Here is a 20,415-nt window from a genome sequence, read left to right on the forward strand (position 1 = left end):
ACACAGCACACGCACGCACACACACACTAAACGGGAGAGGATAACTGCTGCTGCTGCTGCTGCTCATGGTGATTATTGTGCTGCTGCTGCTGCTGCTGCTGCTGTTGAATCATCCGCAGCTCTGTTTTTGTTTCCCACCACATGTCAGCAGCTGAAGACCATCGTCGGTCATTTCATCAACGCACGTGAACGAAGATGTGTGTGTGAGTATTTAGCTGCGGATTCCGTACTTTCACGCCATCGCTGAAATGAAACCATGACCGGCATCCTCCTGTCTCCCTGACGATGCTCTGACTGGTGGGATGCAGTCACAGTTTGAAGCCGGACATGATTTTCATCTCAGGAGTTGCTGTAGCGGATGCGGGATAATGAGCGCCGCACCCCGAGAGACACTGACGAGGAGGAGAACACAGCCCGGGCCTTAAGACGCTTCAGGACCGCACCGGATCTCGGCTCGACTGTGGCGCACAAGTGACCGTCGTTGTTTTTGTGAGGCTGGGACTGTTTTTTGGGGGGAGGTGGGCTTCTCCTGTTGCTGTGGAGCAGAGGATCATCTGCTGCTCACACCCAAAGAGGAGCACCGGGACAGTCTGAGCTGCCCACCTGCTTATTTCTACACGCAATAATAAGTATGTTCAGTGTGTGTGTGTGTGTGTGTGTGTGCGTGTGCGCGCGCAATGCAACTCAGTGTAAGAAGGACATGTTTAAGATGCCATCAGTTCCATGTGTGACTCATCCACCTCTCCACTTATTCTTCTGTCCTTCCTCAGCTTAGACTCTGTTTTCATCCTCTTCATCAGTGTGGTGTTGGTAACAGGTGCTGGAGCCTCTTATATACTGTAACATTACAGCTGGACAATATATTATATCTAGATCATGTCGATATAGATATATAAGACACAGATATATATATATATATATACTTGTCTTGAAAATAGAACCGAAATATTGATTTGATTAATACAGTGATATATAAAAAGTATATAATGATTAAATTTTTTTTCCACAATTCAGATACACTTTCTAAGCAGGTTTTATCACTTCTTTAGGAAACTTTGCTGTGTGCACTCACATGTCCTGGCACACACATGACCATGGTCAATATTCCTCACTTGTCATATGTTATGATACATATAGGTCATATATAGTAGACAGCTGCTGTAGAGTAATATTAGCACTCACTCATATCGGCTCCATACGGTCACCTGTCAGACTATTCAATTCAATTTTATTTATACTAAGACAATTTGCCTCGGAGGGCTGTACCGTCTGCACCGACCCTCACAGCAAGTCAGGAAAACTCCACAAAAACCCTTGAAAAAATGGGAGGGATCCCTCTCCCATGATGGACAGATAGGTGTCATATGTACAGAAACAAGTTCAGCAGATAACAGACATAACATCATATTTACAAAGAAAGGAAAGAGAAGAAAATACCAGGTGCATTTCACAAATCAGTGATATTGATTACAATTGTCATCATCACTATTAGTGATGAGGACAAGCTATGAATGGATGAGGATAATAACATTTATCAGCATTCACTGCTTAACCATAGATAATGTCACAAACAATATGAAATGAAATCTAAAGCCTCAACTGGTCACAGGTTTGTGTGCGATGGCTGAAGATGAGTTGTAAGTGGAACAAAGCAAAGACAGACTTATGAATGTAGGTGTTGTTTGTCATTGTGTCCGTGTACCTGTTGTTCTTACTGAAAACCACCACGGGTGTTCTTAAAACACTTAAATGCCAATTTCAGATGTGCATCAGCATTCTGAGATAACTGACTTATGAGAACATGCATCCATTATAACAGAGACTGTAAAAAAACAATCTGCATCGGTCACCTATAACAAACTGAAATACAACTAAATTGCAGCATGTGCAAAGCAGTCTGGGAAACTCCACCCACAAACTGCCAACATGCTACAATACATGATATGATCTTAAATACTTTAATAAAGGTCTTATTAAGGAGGGTGTATTGGTAGTAATTGAATATATACCCACAAGTATTTTTTTATAGTGTGTAGCACTTGACTTAAGAAATTTAGCCGCAACCTTTTATGCTATTGTATTTTTTTTTTTATGATTAACTGAAGATTAAATGAACCGTCTGTTGCATCGGTTTATGTCACATTTTCACATGATTTATGTTAAAAATGTTGACTGTGACGTTTCAGATCATTGAATACGTTTGTTTAATTGAGCTCAGGTTATGCTGCATTCAATTGTATGGAGTGATACTCTGAAGATCATGTGGTTTACATGTGTGTCCTCCTTTGCAGCCTTTGAGTATGGCTGAGAGGACACTGGAGCCAGGCTCCGTCAGTATCCCCATGGAAGAGACCAAACTTCACAGTGGAGCCCCACAGGAGGCGCCGCTGCTCACCCACCTAAAGAAAGTGGAAAACCACATCACCGAGGCTCAGCGCTTCTCCCACCTCCCCCGTCGTTCCGCTGTGGACCTGGAGTTCAACGAGCTCTCCTACACCATCCGCGAGGGTCCCTGGTGGAGGAGGAGAGGTACTGGAAGCTCAGTTCACATAGTAACTGTGATGAATGAACAAACATGCACCACTCATGATGATCAATATCGAGAGAGCAGAAATGTCAGCCATGTAAAAGCCTCTGTGACTGATCTTTTTCCTTTCCTGACTTCTGACATGTGTGGCCCAAGCCTCACACACACACACACACACACACACACACACTGTGTCCAGTGTGTGGTGGCAGCTAGTTTTCCTTTAAGCTTTGCTCAGCAGAGTTTAGACATTGTAAATTATTTACACTTGACTATAGGCGGTGGCTGTGAGTCAGGCCCACAATTGATCCACTCTTGAAATAATGACAGCATTTAAATACGACGCCATTGTTAAGGATGATTCTCCAACCTTTGGTCATCTGTGCTCGTCTGTTTAACAATCTTCTGTACATTTGTAGTTGCCCATCATCAGAGGAATCCTTTATTGACATTATTTGCATGTTATTCTTAGTAGTGGCCGTGCTGGATGCATTGCATTTTATTATTTATTTACTTATTTTCAGGCTTGTGTGATATCGATGTGCATTATGAAAGCGTTTGTTGTCCCACTGTCAAACCTGCATGTATGGAGAGTACCCGTTCATCACAGAGACGGAGGGAGTGAAGCTTGTTTGGACATTGATGCGCATGCTTTGCTTTAGTAGTCCCATTAAACTCAACCTCTCTGGTGGATGCGTGCCTCAGGCCATCAGGCTGATGATGTGTGAGCAGGAAGTGTATCAGCTTTTACTAATTAAGTGACATCTTGTCTGCCATTTTACTCATTATTTGATCTCCCAGAACCTCCTCTCGTATACATCCTGCCCCTTTTAACCCATTTCTGCCACATCAATTAGCTCCATGACGAGCCACGCCTAACTTTAATCTTGAAGCAGCGACTTGGTGTTTTTGTCTCATTTGACACAAGAAGCTGTGCTTAGGGGTGATTCTCTGCAGTTCATCGGCTTTGCGATCAAAGCAGCAGAACAGGTGGAATCACATCAACATTCACGCCATAGTTCTGTTGTTTTACCTAAAAAACATCACTTCATGTTGTTCCTGTCGGCGTAGTATATGAGAGCAAAGAGGCTTAAAATATGTGATGTCAGGGCTAATTTAATGTCTTTTTATCTTTGACTCACTGACACACCAGCTATGAGTCATGGGCATTGTGTCTGATTCCAGTAAATGAACCTGGAGATACTGTAAATGCAGTAAAGGTGTGTTGTTCTTAGGAAGGTGAGATGATGTACGTGCTGCCCTCTGACTGCATTTTATAGCAGGCTGTTGGTGGAGCGAGAGCAGCCATTTATCCTTGTTAGGATGAAGCTGCTGTGAACCACTTTTATGTTGAGAATTTCTTCCTCCCAAGGGAGATAACTGGTGAAACACTAGCCTGACCATGAAAGAGGAAGAGAGCAGGAAGAGAGGGAAGGCGGGGAAATGTTTACATGTCATCTGCATTTCAGTATTTATTTACTGCAGTTCATTTTCCCTCACCTGTGTTGAGGATTCGTGTTTGTTAGGAAGAAAATACGTGCAGTCATATTAGGGTGTTACACCCTTTTTGTGGTGTGGTTGAATGAGGCCCATTTTTGATGAAAAGTCTGTGCGGAGACACAAGAAACAATTTAGCCACTTAACAAAAGGAAACTGCAGCGTGCATCCTTCTATGTGAAACCAGCGCTTTTCTTCCAGTAAAGAGACAGTCAGTGTGTCTGTCCGATCAGCAACAATCCTTATAGACAGCATGTACCTACCTTTGAGTGTTGTGTTCTACATAATTTTGGTAGCAAGGTTTTTCAAAATCCCAGATAAATGAGAAAAGTTCCTGTGGTGGATAAGGGCCTGAAGTTGCTTTCCTTGTTATTCACCCATTTACTCAGTAAATTCTGGGACCGAACCCTCAACCTCGTTTTTAGTAACTTACAATTGTCAAAAAGAACAAACCAAAAAGTTCAATCAGAAGACATAATGAACTTTGACAATATATGTTCTGAAGATAGTGCTAATTTAAAGGAATACTTCATCGATATGCATTAAGTTTTGTATTACTAGAATAGCGGTAGTATTTTTGAATAATTCCCTGAGTCGAGAAGTAGCTTCAGTCATCGGAGGGCATTTCTTGGTCCAGGGCTGGAACCTACGCTGCTAGTTCTGCATGTGTTAGACCCGCCCATAGGGGGACGAAACCTCATTCCCAGAATGTAAACACAAACAGTTACGCCAACAGGCTCTTCTGCAGAGTAAGCTGAGAACGACAACAGTAGGATGTAGTTTTCAATATGATACAGCAGTGTGGCTGGTGGGGATAAGGAGCCTGAGCCGGCCGGTGGTGGCTGCTGTTGTGGGAAAGGACCTGCCTGTCAGTGACGATGAAGAAATGAAGAAATCACTATGTGTAACAGAGCACCATTGATGGATCCTCGAGACATTGGAAATGCCAGCCAAACGTCTGACTATAAAGTAAGTATTTTGTTTTGTATTGTAATATTTATGTAATGCCAGCTGAGCTAACGTTAGCATCTTTATAGCTGATTTAATTCTGTGCTCCCGTAAGCACAAATACATTACATCACTAACGTTGTGCGCATTGTTTTGTAGACCGTAATATCGCTTACCGTCACCTCGTGGAGTGGATCCAGCGAGGGACTCGGATAGGCGATCGTCTTGTTTTACCTGCCTGTGTTGTTCAGGACATCAGAAGAAGAAGCCGGCGATGTTTCGAGGAGGTGTGGTTCGTCGCTGGAAACATTTATTCTATTTTTTACTTTTATAACAGGAGGTGGTTTTTAGTTTTGCAGTCAATTGTTGTCTGTTCAAAATAAATTAAAAAAAAAGGTAGTCTTATGCATGTGTGACTTTTTGTTGTACCGAACCCGTACCAAACCGTGACCCCCACACCGAGGTCCGCACCGAACCGTGACCTGTGTGCAGGCCTGGACAGGCCCGCGGGCGTATCGGGCAGTTGCCCAGTGGGGCTGTCATAATTTAATCAAACAAGAATATCATAAATCACTGACCGCGACGGCATTTGAGACACAAGACACGACCCATTGGTTGATAATCGATGAATCGGTTTTAGAGAAAAAAAATCATTACACTGAAAAAAACATTTGAGAACATCATCATTTCCAGGTTTGTTATACACTGATTGACATTTTTCAACATTTTAACTTTTATAGACAAATGAATAATCGACAGATTAATCAATTCTAAAAATAAACTGTATATTATATATATATATATATATATATATATAACAGTGTTTCTTTAAAACCACTTTGACTTCAAGATGGTAATCTCTCTCCACCATGTGATGCACCATGTGATGCACCATGTGATGCACCATGTGATGCAGCTGCACCTCTGTCACATCTCGCTGCTCACAACTCTCAGTCCACTTCATTTGCATTTTTCACAATCAGGCATTGGGTTGAGTACAATTCCCAGAATGCAGTGTGCTCACTTCCCTGGGAGGCACAGCCATAGGCCACACCCCCTTCTTACAGAGTGAAGCAGACAGTTGCGTTGCAGACAAATCCCAAAATGAATTAGTTGGCAAATACGTTACAGACCTTACTCACGTTTTATTATACGGTGCTAAATTGTGAGTCAGGGAAAACTGAGGGGGGCAAAGCACAGTTATTTAAAATTATTACCACTATTCTAGTAATGCAAAGCTAAATGCAAATTGGTGAAGTATTCCTTTAATAGTAAAACTGCTGAGTCACCAGATGATATAGATCAGGACCCCTTCAAACGTTTATATCATAATGACAATTATCATCATCACTATTGGCCCAACGCCATTAGTTCCATTGGTGTTCCATTGGGATTGGTTCCAGCCCCTCTTGTGACCCTCGTCGGGCCATCTTTCAACTTGGAGGTTGTGGGTTTGCTTCCCAGCTCTGTCAGTCTACATGCTGATGTGTCCTTGGGCAAGACACTTCACCCCATGTTGCTCCTGATGGCTGTGCCGGCAGCATATGATTGAATTTCAGCAAGAATGAAAGATGGGCGATGTGTCAATGGATGGGTGTGAATGGGTGAATGGCAAGCAGCTTTGAGTGGTCATCAAGAAAAGCAGAGACCTTTTACCAATTTTGGACAATAAACCACAGAAAACGACAATTTAACCTACATAAGATTCATACCCATGGTGCAATAGTTTCTATTCTGTTCAGACAAGAAACTTGTGAACTTGTGAACTCGTGATGACACACACGTCATGTATGGGACAACCTGAACACAGTGTCACTCACTCACTGTCTAGCGTTTTACCCTCCACAGGAGGAGCAGGAGTCATTGACATAGGGCAACAAGCAGGGTACACCCTGGACAGGTCACAGTCCATTCACTCTCACACTCACACCAAGGGTCAGTGTCTAATGAAAGTCTGCTTGTTTTTGGACTGAGGGAGGAAATCGGAGGTCAAACCGGAAACTGAACTGGTGACTTGCTGTGAGGCAGTAGTGGATATTAATCTCTAATTGAACTAATTGCATTGTGTCATGCTGCTAAAGCCTCTGTCGTGTCAGGAGTGGACAGTGAGGGGAAATACACACACGCTCCCATGAGATTGAGTGATCATGATGTGCCAGCAGCCTCATACAGATACGATCATTGCTATGCGTGATCTACAGCAGTGGGTTAGATCATCAGTATGCAGCACATGGCTGAGCAGGTCTGCTCTGCTGTCTGAGTGGAGCTGTCTGGTGTAGCACCGCCAGGTAAGACTGGTTTATACATAGAGCTGAGGTTTATGTGGTTCAAGACAGGAGGAAGTGTCCCAGCAGACAATGGAGAGATAACCAATAACCAATATCTGGATTACACTCAGCCTCGAGAGCCACGTATGATGAAAAATCTCAGCCATCTACATTAGCAGGCCACACTAATATCTTTAAAACCACTGCAGAGAAGTAATACCTGTGGTTTCTGTGCTGGCGCCACTGATGGCGTCACAATCTTAAAATCTGTCTGTAACATAAGCTGCACACCCACCACTTCTCTGTAGGTTTTTTTTTATTTTTATTCCTCACAGCTTATTTTTGGAATGACTTTTTATGTTTAGATTTACTCATCAGACAGAGATACAACACTAAAGCTTCGGTAGAGCAGGAAAGACTGAGTCGTGCTCCATTTCTTCAATCAGACACTGATAAAAGCTTTGACTTTATCTCTGTCTAAATTTGTATTTCCAGGATTGGTATTTTTTATTGGGCTTTTTTGTTAGCCACCTATTAAAAGGATTTGGCAACACATTTGCATGATGATCAACAACAATGCTCCCTCTGTCTGAGGGTTCCTGGTGATTGTCTGTGTTGATGTGGTTCATCTGCCACAGTCGTGAAGCTGGAGTATCTATTTCCTCTAGAGAAAACACACACAGGCACACGGAGAGCATGCAAACTCCACACAGAGAGGACACGGTGCTGCCCCCATTAACACAGTCAATATGAAACCGTTATTAATTACAATAATTACAACTTAACCAAACTGAATATTTCCCCCTTTGTCAGGTTACAAAGCCCTCCTCAAGTGTCTGTCGGGAAGATTCAGCAGCAGAGAGCTGATTGGCATCATGGGGCCCTCTGGAGCAGGGAAATCCACTCTGATGAATATTTTGGCAGGTTACAGGTAAGATTGTATTGTGGCATGTTGTTAAGTTCACCAGACTTCGTACAAATCCCGGACCCGCTTCCTTTCTTTACTATATTTAACCAGATGATTACGGTGGCCGACGGGGGGCAAACACAGTGCAGTGAGCCAAAACACATGCAGAAGGAGAAACGAGCGGCATATTCACAAACGCTGCAGATTCAAAACCACAACGTGAGAAACGAGCTGCAAAAACAAGACAATGCAAAACACAAGCAGGAGTTAAAACACACACAAATCCCAAAACATGAGCAGGAACGGAAGTGTTGTGTGTCTGTGGGAGCGCTCGTTGTCATGCACCTCTATGACCAGTCGTTACGATACTCGGAGACTACTTAATTCTTACTTTATTAAAACACCTTTATTCACGTTTTCCGACTGCGCTCATGCTATCCGACACTTTCTCTGTAGTCAGACGATCTGAGGCTGAACTTAAACACTTGAATTACAAAGGGATTCACGGTAAAAAGCCTGCAGTCAAGCTGATTTTTAAGGATATCGACATCCGTTTTTCAAAATGAAAACCCTCAGATCAGCATATCTGTATGTTTCAGAGAGCTTTTAATCGGACATAAACACTTGTCTTTCTGCAGATCATTTTTCTTTTGCAGAGCGTTTCTCACGTTGCATTTTTTTGTTTGTGTTTGTGAATCTGCAGCTCAATTCTTCTCCTGCATGAGTTTTGTCAGTCTTACTTCAATCATGACCTGAGAAAATGGGAGTAAAATATTGTTTTGTGTTTGGAAACAGGGAGACGGGCATGAAGGGTCAGATCCTAGTAAATGGGAGACCAAGGGATCTGCGGACCTTCAGGAAGATGTCCTGCTACATCATGCAGGATGACATGTTGCTGCCACACCTCACAACTAGGGAGGCCATGATGGTGAAGTCATCACTCCCAGCAACCTGGTTTAACAATTTAAACCAACTATTAAGTAATAATACATTGACTTCTGTCTGTCTTTTAGGTTTCTGCAAATCTGAAACTGAATGAGAGCGTGCAGGTCAAAAATGAACTTGTAAGTATGAATATTTAGACCATAAGTGTGTGGTTTCACTTTGTATTAGACTAAATAAGGAAACTAAACAATATGTTTTCATCTTTACTACTTTAACTGTAGCTTAAGTTAAAGGAATACTTCACTGATTTGCATTTAGCTTTGTATTTCTAAAACAGGGGTAGTATAGGGGTAGAAAAAGTGGGCTTCCCAACCTCAGTTTCCCCTGATTTTTTCAAAAATACTACCACTATTCTAGTAATATAAAGCTAAATGCAAATCGGTGAAGTATTCCTTTAAGTTTGAAGATGTTCACCTTTCATCAAAGAGGCTTTATTTAACGATATTTAGCCTCTGGAAACCTGTCTTGAGAGTTGTTCAATCAAGAGCATTCATCCCCTTGACCCACTTTTGATTTATTAGTTTCACCTCAGTCAAGGTGTGAATGAGGGTTGTTATCAGTTTGGAGTGCTCAAGGAGAAGGATCGTTGGAATCATAAGCCACCTCCTCCATTGAGAGATGTTTTCTCCAGTTGAACATCGATGGCTTCTTTCACTCCTCCTCTTGTTTCCAGTTAAAATAATATTTTTATTCAAGATAAATACAATATACAAATGTTGTATTTGTATGAATACAAATAAATGAAACTTCCCCTCCCACCCACATACTGCCTAAAGTGACAAAAAGGAATGCAATCAATACAATTAAAAGGGAGGGTTACACATTGTGTGCTTAGTCTGGATATGTCTTAGATAACTTTGATTTAGTGTAGTAAGTAAAGCTGCTAAAAACCCTCTCTATGTAAAAGTCATTACAACTAGCAAGACCAATTCTTTGCCACTGTGTAAAAGTATGATCCAGTTGTCCCAACAATTTGGGAAAAAACTAAAAAACAACATTTCTTTGAATAAGAAAATGTGTTTTTAGATTGAAGCCGAGGAGCAGCACCACCTCTAACTAAGTATTTAGTAACAGTGTAAGTGACTTAAATAAGGTTTTAGTCTGTCCCAAATGACATACAATTAGCAGCCCACAGGCCAGATATGGCCCTTTTGAATGAAGGAAACTAAATGAAGCTGATTTTATGATAAAACTCACATCTGGGGTATTTTAATAAGAGCCACTGAGTCTCAGCGGCTCTCATCTGATTTGGGTACGTCATGCGACACATGCATTATGGTACTGTGCTGTGATTGACTGCAACATGAGTCACTCACGCTGCTCTTCATTGGCAGGACAGGTCAGAGATGCTCACCTCACTGGAACTGAACTGACAAAGTGCACAGCGATGTTGGTCGCCATGCTAAAGCGACGCAAAGTTGAAGTGTAATCATGACTGCATTTCTGTCATGATTACAGAGCACATTCACTTACAGAGGCACTACAAGTCAAATCATGGCTCGTTTTGTGCCAGTTTTCCTGAAGGCAGTGAGGAGCGGGGGAAGACCCTCCAGGCAAGGGCATATGTTTGGTCACAAGACTGGTGACGATGCTTTAGGTCTGGCCCTAAAACCTTAGCGCTGTGGTTGTTCTGTGTCAGAACAGCAAATCACCCTCTCTCTCTCTCTCTCTCTCTCTCTCTCTCTAGCGTCTGCTCTGTGACTCAGCGATATTTCTGCTCGGCTGTGATGCGTTCACTGATGCTCATAAAATCCGCTCACTTTAATCTCACAGCATTGCCGCACACATACACATTGCCCTGTCTCTAATGTAAATAGGGACAATCTGGCATTCTCCAAATATTACTGGGGACATGTCCCCACCGTCCATGTGCAAGCCGACGCCCTTGCATCCATACTATTATCATCATTTCAACACAGTCAAATGACGTCATGTCAATCACTGTAAGAGTTGACAAAACAAAATGCCTCATGTTCTTGTCTGTTGGAAAGTGGGTCCATCTCTGTCCCACTTGTAAAGTGATTAGATTATAATGTCAAATTAAATATATGTAAATATATAAAAATATGGTATATGTTTTTATTTTTAGCTTTTATTTTTCTGAAGTTGGCCATGGGCTGCTGGTCATATATGCATATAGTACCCACTCCTGTTGTCATAAATGTGCATCATCATATACCAACATTCATGTGTGTGTGTGTGTCTCAGGTGGATGAGATCCTGACTGCACTGGGTCTTCAGGAGTGTGCTCAGACACGCACCAACTCTCTTTCTGGGGGTCAGTGTAAAAGACTCGCCATCGCCCAGGAGCTGGTCAACAATCCTCCTGTCATGTTCTTTGATGAGCCCACCAGGTAGGATGGCATTTCTGTTTGATATATGTACGATCTGTGTCATCAACACACAGTGATCTCAGACTAACTTTGATTCCCGTCTCAGTGGTCTGGACAGCGCGTCCTGCTTCCAGGTGGTTTCTCTCATGAAGTCTCTGGCTCTAGGCGGACGGACAATCATCTGCACCATTCATCAGCCCAGTGCCAAGCTCTTTGAGATGTTTGATAAGGTAACTTGAGTACTCTTAATGCTGGAAACATCTAGACTACCATTAGTTGTTGCTCAGACCAGGATATGACAAGTTAGTGTAGCGGGAGAATATGCACCCATATAGTAGGGGAACCTTGACCTTAAATTGAACTTAAATCAACTACAGGGGTGTGCTAAAATGATGGTGATGATGATGATGAATTAAGTAGTACCTACCCACTTTATGCACTTTAGACACCCCTACACCAGAGCTCAGACCCATCTTAAACACAAAATAATACACTTAAATATATTTCAGTGATACAGTGGTAAATTTAACTTTAAATAGGACCTATACAAAAATCACTCTCTCACAAGGAAAAGGAAATGATTTATTTCAAACCCCTGTCACGTTGCTTTCTGAGAACTGATAGAAGTGTCCTTTAAACAATGTCGATGCTTCCACAAACAAACAAGTCTTTGAACAAATAAACATAAGTATATATAACGTACTTTCTCTTCTGGTACATCACCTCTATCAGGAGCCCGATATATGTCAGGTCAAGTCCACTTTATTTCTAGAGCACATTTAAAAAACAACCAAGGTTGACCAAAGTGCTTTACATATTTAAAGGCACAGCAACATATAAGGTATAAAACCTAAAATCAATAAAACTAAACGTAAAACAGTAAAAGAGTGACATAATAAAATCATAAAATCGTAAAAACTACATAGAAGTGTCTGGGTTGACTATTTTTATCCTGAACTGAAGGCCAAGGAGAAGACGTGGGTCTTTAGAAGTGATTCAAAATGTTCAATGGTGCAATGGTGGGGGCAGATTAATGTCCATGGGTAAATCATTCCAAAGTTTAGGGCCAGCTACAGAAAAGGCCCGATCGCCCTGGGTTTTTAGTCAGGATTTTGGCACCTAAGATGAGCCTTAGTTGAAAAAAGCTTGACTTAACAACAGCCAAGATTTGTTTGTTGAATTTGAAAGCACTGTCAAATGGAAAGCCAAGGTCCACTCTGTTTCATTTTCATTTAATTAAACAAGTTTAGAGTCATCCTTTTTCTGACCTTATGTATGCAATGCAGTATGGGTTGAAGAGAGTCCCTGTTACCCCATTTAAGTGGCAGAAACATTTGCACATCGTCAGCAAAACAATGAAAAGATTGAAGATCCCAAAGGGGGGCATGTACAAAGAAAATAGGATGGACCCTAAAACAGAACCCTGCGGTACACCACATTTAAGGGGGACCCTCTCTGATAAATAATCCCCCATTTGGACACAAGCTCCGTCAGCCAGATAAAACTAGACCAGCTAGTATACCAGGGTCCGCGATAAGTGATGTTGTGAACCCTGTGATGTGGAGGGAGGCAAAAAATATGTAATTCTTGCCTGCTCTGACTTAAACTCGGCTAGTTTGCCAGGGTGCAGTGTTGGCAGGTGTCTCCTAATGTTGCTCGTTGTCGGGTGCTATTTCATCTTGACGTTGCATATTCTGCAGATTGTTGTTGTTGAAGGAAAGCCAAAAACTTGGATGTAGGGTGACCAAAGAATGTTGTTTTTCACACATGGATAGGCAGAGGAAAGATGTCCAGGCTTGAATCACCACGTTTTAACATGTGTATTAACAGAAATATACATTCTTTAATATTCAAATTATATCTGACGGTCCAACAGCCCTAACTCAAACACACATCAGTAAAATGTAAATACTATGCACTGGCACATCCAGGCCCGGCGGCGATGCTGCAGTGCTGTTTTTACAGCTCAGTTCCCCTGCCCAAAGCTAATCACTTTGTGCATGTGCAGTATTAACTGGGCACACAGAGGGAAGCATCACACAGGTCAACAGAGATCGTATGTGTCAAACAGAGCTTCACTCTCCATTAACGTTGCATATAGAGAGTTGGAAAGCGTACACAATATCATCCTTGCGCCGCATCCTTGGAAACAGTTGTCTTTCCTGATGACGGGTGTGTCGGGCCTGGAGTCTCCAACATGCCCATATCAATTATTTAGATCTGCCGGGAGTTGTTTCCTTTAGGATCAGTGTGCTAACGTGCAGGAAGTTCCTTTTCAGTGCTCAGTCAGAGCAACAAGCTCCCCCTAGCATCCTGGCGTTGTAACTGCACACCTCTACATGAGCATGGTTATGTTTACCCAGCTCTCAAGCAATTCAGTAGTGAACATCCAAGTCTGTTGTTTCTCTCTTCATAAATGATTCAGGGAGTTGATGTTGATTTCCGTGTAACTGTGTTCCTTCTCCTCCAGCTGTACATCCTCAGTCAGGGTCAGTGCATATACAAGGGCACAGTCCCTTACCTCATTCCTTATCTGAAGAACCTGAGCCTCCACTGCCCGACGTATCATAATCCGGCTGATTTCAGTAAGTCAGACATCTCCCTATGTGTATGCTATGTATGTTTTTCAGTGTGTTTGTTGTTCTGGCTAGCTCGTCCTCTTTGTTCTCAGTCATCGAGGTGGCATCAGGGGAGTATGGAGACCTGAATCCAGTGCTGTTTGAGGCTGTCCAGGGTGGGCTGTGCTCCGAAGAGGGAAAGAAGAACTCAAAAAGTGATTCTTCCTGTCCTTCCCAGTGTCACAGTGTAAGTCCTTCAGCTTGCACGACACACTGAGGTCCAAGCCAAACAACCACTGAATTTAGGATTAAGGATGCACTGATACCAATACCAGTATTGGGTATTGGGTCTGATGCTGCCCTAGACTACTCATATTTGTATTCATAAAACGACTCCGACACTGCTGCACCCGATACCACTTTACATATCTTCAAGTGAGATAAGCAGATGTGTCGCAATCAGTGCTTGAAGTGAGCGGTACGTCTTCATTTGACTGATTTTGTGTACTGGCACTTCTCATGAGATGGCAGTACTCTGTTTAGACTGTCGGTCCAATTCATTATTATGGCAAGGAATAATCATTTCTCAGGTTGCACTACATCACGTTCCTCTATTTATCTAAATATCTAAGATGGCCAAATGTGAAGTATAAATTCAGTTTTTAGTTATTTAATATAGACTAAATATGTAAATAAATGTCACAGTAAGATAACTACAAGAATTTGATAAATTACAGGAGGTTGGGGTAATGGAAAATCACTGTCATGATGGGAGTCACATTGTATGTTTGTGTGTGTGCTCAGCATATCACACAAATGACAAGATAATGGTGTTTTTTTTGTCTTTGTTCCCTACAGGACACAGGAACCCTGGAGAAACGTAGTTTTGCCACCAGTACATTCACACAGTTCTGCATCCTCTTTAAAAGAACCTTCATTACAATATGCAGGGATACGGTAACCATTCAAACAAATTATTAATGGTCACATTTTATGAACTCAGAAATGATGTTAAACCCCTGATGTTTTTGTCTGTACATTTTTGTGTTTGACTGTTTGTTTCTTCTTGTTTTTCTTAGGTTCTGACCCACCTCCGGGTCATGTCCCATCTGTGCATTGGTGTGCTCATTGGCTTGCTTTATCTGAAAATTGGAAATGATGCCAGCAAGGTCTTCAACAACACTGGTTTCCTCTTTTTCTCCATGCTCTTCCTAATGTTTGCTGCCCTGATGCCCACTGTCCTCACCTGTAAGTCTCTGCCATTAATATTGATGATTTTGTGGTTGCTGTGTTAATATGATAATAAGTTAATGTTGCTGTGCCACAGTTCCTCTGGAGATGTCTGTGTTTTTAAGGGAGCATCTCAACTACTGGTATAGCCTGAAGGCCTATTACCTGGCCAAAACAATGGCTGACATACCGTTCCAGGTAGCACTTTAGTGATTTAATGCTCACTGGTCTGGACAAATGACAGTCTATAGATTAATGACTATCTCCTCCTCAGGTGATTTGTCCAATCATGTACTGCAGTATAGTGTACTGGATGACTGAACAGCCACCAGAGGCGGGTCGCTACCTGCTCTTCATGGCCTTGTCCACGTCCACAGCCTTGGTAGCCCAGTCCCTGGGTCTCCTTATTGGGGCAGCATCAACATCTCTGCAGGTTGGTGCATCTGTATACTTGCCTGGGTGAGCCAGCAATTACATTTAGATCTTGCAAGGATGCTGTGTTGGCCAACTTCAGAATCTCCTAAAAACCAACTAATCACAAAACCTTAACTTGCTCCTCAGCGGGCACATTTGGCTAGATCTTTTGCCTCACAGCAAGAAGGTTGCCGGTTTGCATCCCATTTTTGTATGGTTCTTTTTTGTGGTACATTTGGTACTTTTTGTTTGGAGTTTGCATGTTCTCCCCGTGTGTTTTCTCTGGGTTCTCTGGTATCTGGGAGGTTAATACACCCTTTCCAGACACTTCATCTCAAATGAGATCGAACTTCTGTCAGGCTGTCTGTTCACAGTACCTCTTGTAAATGTTTTTTATTTGTCCCACAGGTGGCAACGTTTGTGGGTCCAGTCACAGCTATACCCGTGCTCCTCTTCTCTGGTTTCTTTGTCAACTTTGACACCATTCCCAAATACCTACAGTGGAGCTCTTATGTCTCCTATGTCAGGTACTGTCAGCTGTCGTATTTGTAAGAATATAACCTCTACAAATTTTACAGTTCTCTATGTTTTTGCTCTTTAAATCTAAATCTAAAATTCTGTGTCTACTCCCAGGTATGGCTTTGAAGGGGTGATACTGTCGATATATGGGATGAACCGTTCAGAGCTGGAGTGTCCAGGCTCGGTGTGTAAGTTCCAAAAGCCTGAAGAGGTTCTGCAGCTGCTGGACGTGGAGGACGCTAAGCTCTATGTGGATTTCATGGTGTTGGGAGTTTTCTTCCTGGTCCTCAGACTGGCTACTTACCTGGTGCTGCGCTACAAAGTTAAATCAGAGCGTTAACATCCAGAGACAAGTGACGGATTCAGACACTCATACATATCCTGGCAGTATGAGACAGTAAGAAAACAGGTAGTCTCTATTCCTCTGTGTCTACGTACCATTCATGTACAAAGATGTACAGAAACCCAACACATGCAGTCATCCAGAAGCTGTGTCGCATTAACTGTACAGATTATTATCTTTATTTTAGGTTTGCTATTCAACAAAAAGGAAAATAAAGACAGTTACATTTGGTGTCCGTGAGATCCCATCCCATAATAGTATGTGTATCCAACATACACAAGAATGCTCAGCAAAGTGTCAGAAAGCATGTTTAATTGAACTGAGAAATTTGGATTCATATTTATTTTGAGCTGAAGTGTTCAGAAAAGAGGCCACTTTCAGTTTTTAGCTGTTTTTGTGTTCCGTCTCATCTAAGGATCATCTGTTCAAGACACTGAACATGGTGGCTTTTCTTCATGGAACAAACGGACTGCCAGCGAAATACTTTCTTCTCTGTCTTCCTCAAAAGTGTGGTCATTTTCACCAACTCCTGCCCCACTAATGAGAGTGGTCATTTAGACATAGAAGACCTGTTGGTGTAAACCTTGAAACCAGGCCTCGGATTCCTTACTTTGCTCTGTATGTATTATAACACATGGGTTTCTCCCATTACTGTGGAAACATTTACTTAAATGAAGGCAAAATGTGAAACAAGCATGACTGCTGCAGAGTCTTTCTACATCATACAGCTTACGGAGAGAGAATGGCGAAACAATATATATATATAAAAAAGGTATTTAGTGTTGCTCTTTTGACACAATTCTTTCAACTGCTTGTTTCCCCTTGTCTCACTCTCTGAATTATGTATGGAAAGATCGCTGTTCCTCCGCTTCTCTGTCTCTCTGCTTTGCTGATGTCTGACAGATGTTTGTTGTCCAAAAACAATGCTAGATACTTGAAATGCAGATTTTGTGCCTCTGGACTAGAATCATTTGAGTTTACTCTGCTTCATTGTCATACACCATACACACACACACACACACACACACACACACACACACACACACACTTTAGCAATGTTTAGAAGAGCCTGTCTTTGTAACAGGGCAATGCAAGATTTACCAATAGACTTGCCATGAAATATTTCTTACCCGAACTATGCTACTTAGTAACCCTTATTATAATGCATATAATGATGTGATAATATACTCAATGATTGTACAGTGAATATGTTATGCTGTAAACAAATTTACATTTGCACTTTTCAATGTATGTTAACAACTTTTGATTTACTGGTATTTCATTTAGATTCTTTTTTTTACCTGTTTGTGATGAGTTCTGCTTGAAAGTATAACAGGAAAACTGCAACTGAATGTTGCATGTGTCACTTTACATTTATGAATATTTTATTTTCCTCATCCAAGAGGATGTATCCTACCATGTTTGAGAAGAAAGAAAGAAGAACAGTCAACCAAATGTATCATTATGTAGCTGAATGAGGGAGCAGATCAATAATCACTGACCATGGTGTTGCAGGTTTGGATTCTATCATTATTAGCAATAGTCAACATTTGATGACGATTGATGGTGATATTAATTTGTTACCTGTACACCGATACTGTGGCAATATGTGTTTTACAGAAAAAGAGAGTTTTTTTTGTTACCTACTTGTTTTATCATGTACAATAACCATCTAAATGTATTTTGACTACTTTATGAATGAAGATGTGATGCTGCAATCTGATTGTTTTTTATCTTTTAACTTCAGGTCTGTCTTTGTCGCTTATATGTTCAGCAAGAGACAACATTTGGTGGGTGTATGAACAAGCTCATACTGGAGGGTTGACAGCAGTTTCATAGTACACTGGGTTCAGGGTGCTTTAAAGTCACACATTTGTTTTTGGAACACAAAGATAATTGGTTCTTGTTGTTGAAGCATGGGCAAATGCCCACACAGATATTTTTTGTATCTTCAGATTATATCAGAAGCCATGAACTTGTAGCAGACCTGCAGGAATGATTGTGTCAAGAAGGGGAAAAGACATTCAACGACAGAAATGAAACGGTAACAAAGCTGAGATGATTAGTGTTGGATTCACAAGCGTGTCTGCCTTGGGTCGGAAGACCTGTGGTACCAAAGAAGAAAACAAATCATCCGTCCTGTGCTGCAAGATGTGAACGAATCGGCTCACTTCCGTGAGATGATGTCATACAGTGTTCTCATTCATTATCTGACCAAAGAAACAGCTCTGAAAATACAACCACAATGTTTCCAAATACCTGGTGTTTTGGATTTTCAATCCTCTTGATTTGTTTATTTTTTCGAGCTATAATTTCCAGTGTCGCCTGGGCAGAAATGTAGTTGCTGACAGATATAGTTCAGCTCCAGTATACTAAATTAGAGAAGGTTGACTGTTAGAATCCCAGTTCAGCCGTGGGCCTCTCTATGTGGAGTGCGTTCTCCCCATGTGTGCGTGGGTTTTCTCTGGGTTGTCCAGTTTCCTCTCACAGTCCAAAAACATGCAGAGGTCAGTCGGACGCTCTACTGTACATTGACTGTAGGTGTGAGTGTGACATTGAATGGTTGTTTGTCCAGGGTCAAGTCAGCTGGCTTGACCCTTGGCTCCAACTCCCCTCATGACCCTCATGTGGAGGATAAAGCAGTAGACAATAATAATCAGATCACTTTCTTTGATAGTTTGATTTATCATGTCACTGTTTTTCTCATGTCATTAGCTACCCAACTCTAGTGCATGACAAATGCTAATATACAGGTGGTCCCTCTACAGAAAGCTACTTGTCTGATTGAAAGGTTTTTGGTAATTCAAGGATGTTAAATGCAGATTGCTCTTTAAATGTATTTTGGTGTTTCTTTTATTTGTTTATCATTACAATTAAATTTAAGGTTTCTCTACTCAAAAAAATGCAAGTTCTGTATACTGAACGGTGTTCTTAGGATTATAATAAAGATTATTTATAACCTTTGCCCTGGCTCAGAGAGGTACTAACTCTTTAGTTGACATTATTCACATATAACCGCATTGTGTGTATTTGGGCCACATGTGATTTTTTGAAAACAAAACAAAAAATAAAAAAGGACAGATGAGGAATGCTGAGATTGAGGTAATAATTCTGGACTTTTTTTCAAACGTATTCACATGTGGCCCTATTCTTTCTCTGTAATAAAGCAATGAAAGCATAAGATTCAATGATTGACTCTTGAACTACATGCAACATAATCACTTTCTGTTCACTCTTTGTGTGAAGTGAAAGTATCATTATAGAGGTTTCTGAAATACCCAACAACACATTGGCTATTGCTATTGTTATTGTTATGTATTTAGAAGCAAATATCCCTAACTTTGAACAGCTATATTTTTGGCTATATTATTCTGGGTGGCATAAATCAAATGTTATGGAGAGAAGGTATAAAAAAGAGACACACAGTGATGCAGTGATATTTTCATCCAAAAACATATTGGGCAAAATGGACACTCGAAATTGACCATAGGTGTGAGAGTGAGAGTGGATGGTTGTTTGTCTCTTTGTGGCCCTGTGATGGACTGGCGACATGTCCAGGGTGTACCCGCCTTTCGTGAGTGAGTGAGTGAGTGAGTGAGTGGGAAGATATTTTCTGTAAAAGCCTGTGAGACCCCTGCAGGACTAACAATATTTGCATGTACTGTAGGTATACCTGCACAACATCATTCTGTCAGTTCAGTGCATTGCAAAAAAAAAATTCTTCACTTTTATCACTGTTAATGCAACTTGAATCGAGTTATGAGAGAGATAACTGCAAACAGCTGGTGATTCGATCCTGTTTAACAGTCAATGAGATAAAATGAAGCAGATTACTGAAAGTCTTGGCTTGTAGACCAGTCTCAAATGTGAAATCACATTTATTAGTTAATAATTAATGTTTAAAGGTCAACAGCTGACCTGATCTTA

General features: G+C 41.4%; 1 protein-coding gene and 1 long non-coding RNA gene across 2 annotated transcripts; both read left to right on the forward strand.

Moving 5' to 3' along the window:
* Window positions 1–92: 92 nt before the first annotated feature.
* Window positions 93–17,239, forward strand: abcg4a (ATP-binding cassette, sub-family G (WHITE), member 4a). Its single transcript, XM_044029037.1, has 15 exons — window positions 93–629; window positions 2,292–2,529; window positions 8,053–8,170; window positions 8,942–9,074; window positions 9,160–9,210; window positions 11,300–11,445; window positions 11,531–11,654; window positions 13,895–14,009; window positions 14,096–14,229; window positions 14,841–14,939; window positions 15,062–15,230; window positions 15,310–15,410; window positions 15,487–15,645; window positions 16,035–16,153; window positions 16,260–17,239. Exons 2-15 carry the CDS (start codon window positions 2,301–2,303, stop codon window positions 16,483–16,485), a joined length of 1,923 nt encoding a protein of 640 aa, XP_043884972.1. The 5' UTR covers window positions 93–629; window positions 2,292–2,300; the 3' UTR covers window positions 16,486–17,239.
* Window positions 4,838–5,336, forward strand: LOC122771457. The gene is made up of 2 exons (XR_006360605.1): window positions 4,838–4,993; window positions 5,132–5,336. It is a non-coding gene; the product is annotated as an uncharacterized LOC122771457 (long non-coding RNA).
* Window positions 17,240–20,415: the final 3,176 nt, after the last annotated feature.

The sequence above is a fragment of the Solea senegalensis genome, linkage group LG6 (assembly GCF_019176455.1).
Source record: "Solea senegalensis isolate Sse05_10M linkage group LG6, IFAPA_SoseM_1, whole genome shotgun sequence".
Lineage (NCBI taxonomy): Eukaryota > Metazoa > Chordata > Actinopteri > Pleuronectiformes > Soleidae > Solea > Solea senegalensis.

What these genes read in the sequence shown, in the direction of transcription:
- abcg4a (XM_044029037.1), top strand. Translation starts at nt 2,301, where the DNA reads ATGGCTGAGAGGACACTGGAGCCAGGCTCCGTCAGTATCCCCATGGAA. An exon ending in AATATTTTGGCAGGTTACAG is followed by an intron (nt 8,171 to 8,941) that starts GTAAGATTGTAT and finishes GTTTGGAAACAG; the next exon opens with GGAGACGGGCATGAAGGGTC. An exon ending in TGCAGGTCAAAAATGAACTT is followed by an intron (nt 9,211 to 11,299) that starts GTAAGTATGAAT and finishes TGTGTGTCTCAG; the next exon opens with GTGGATGAGATCCTGACTGC.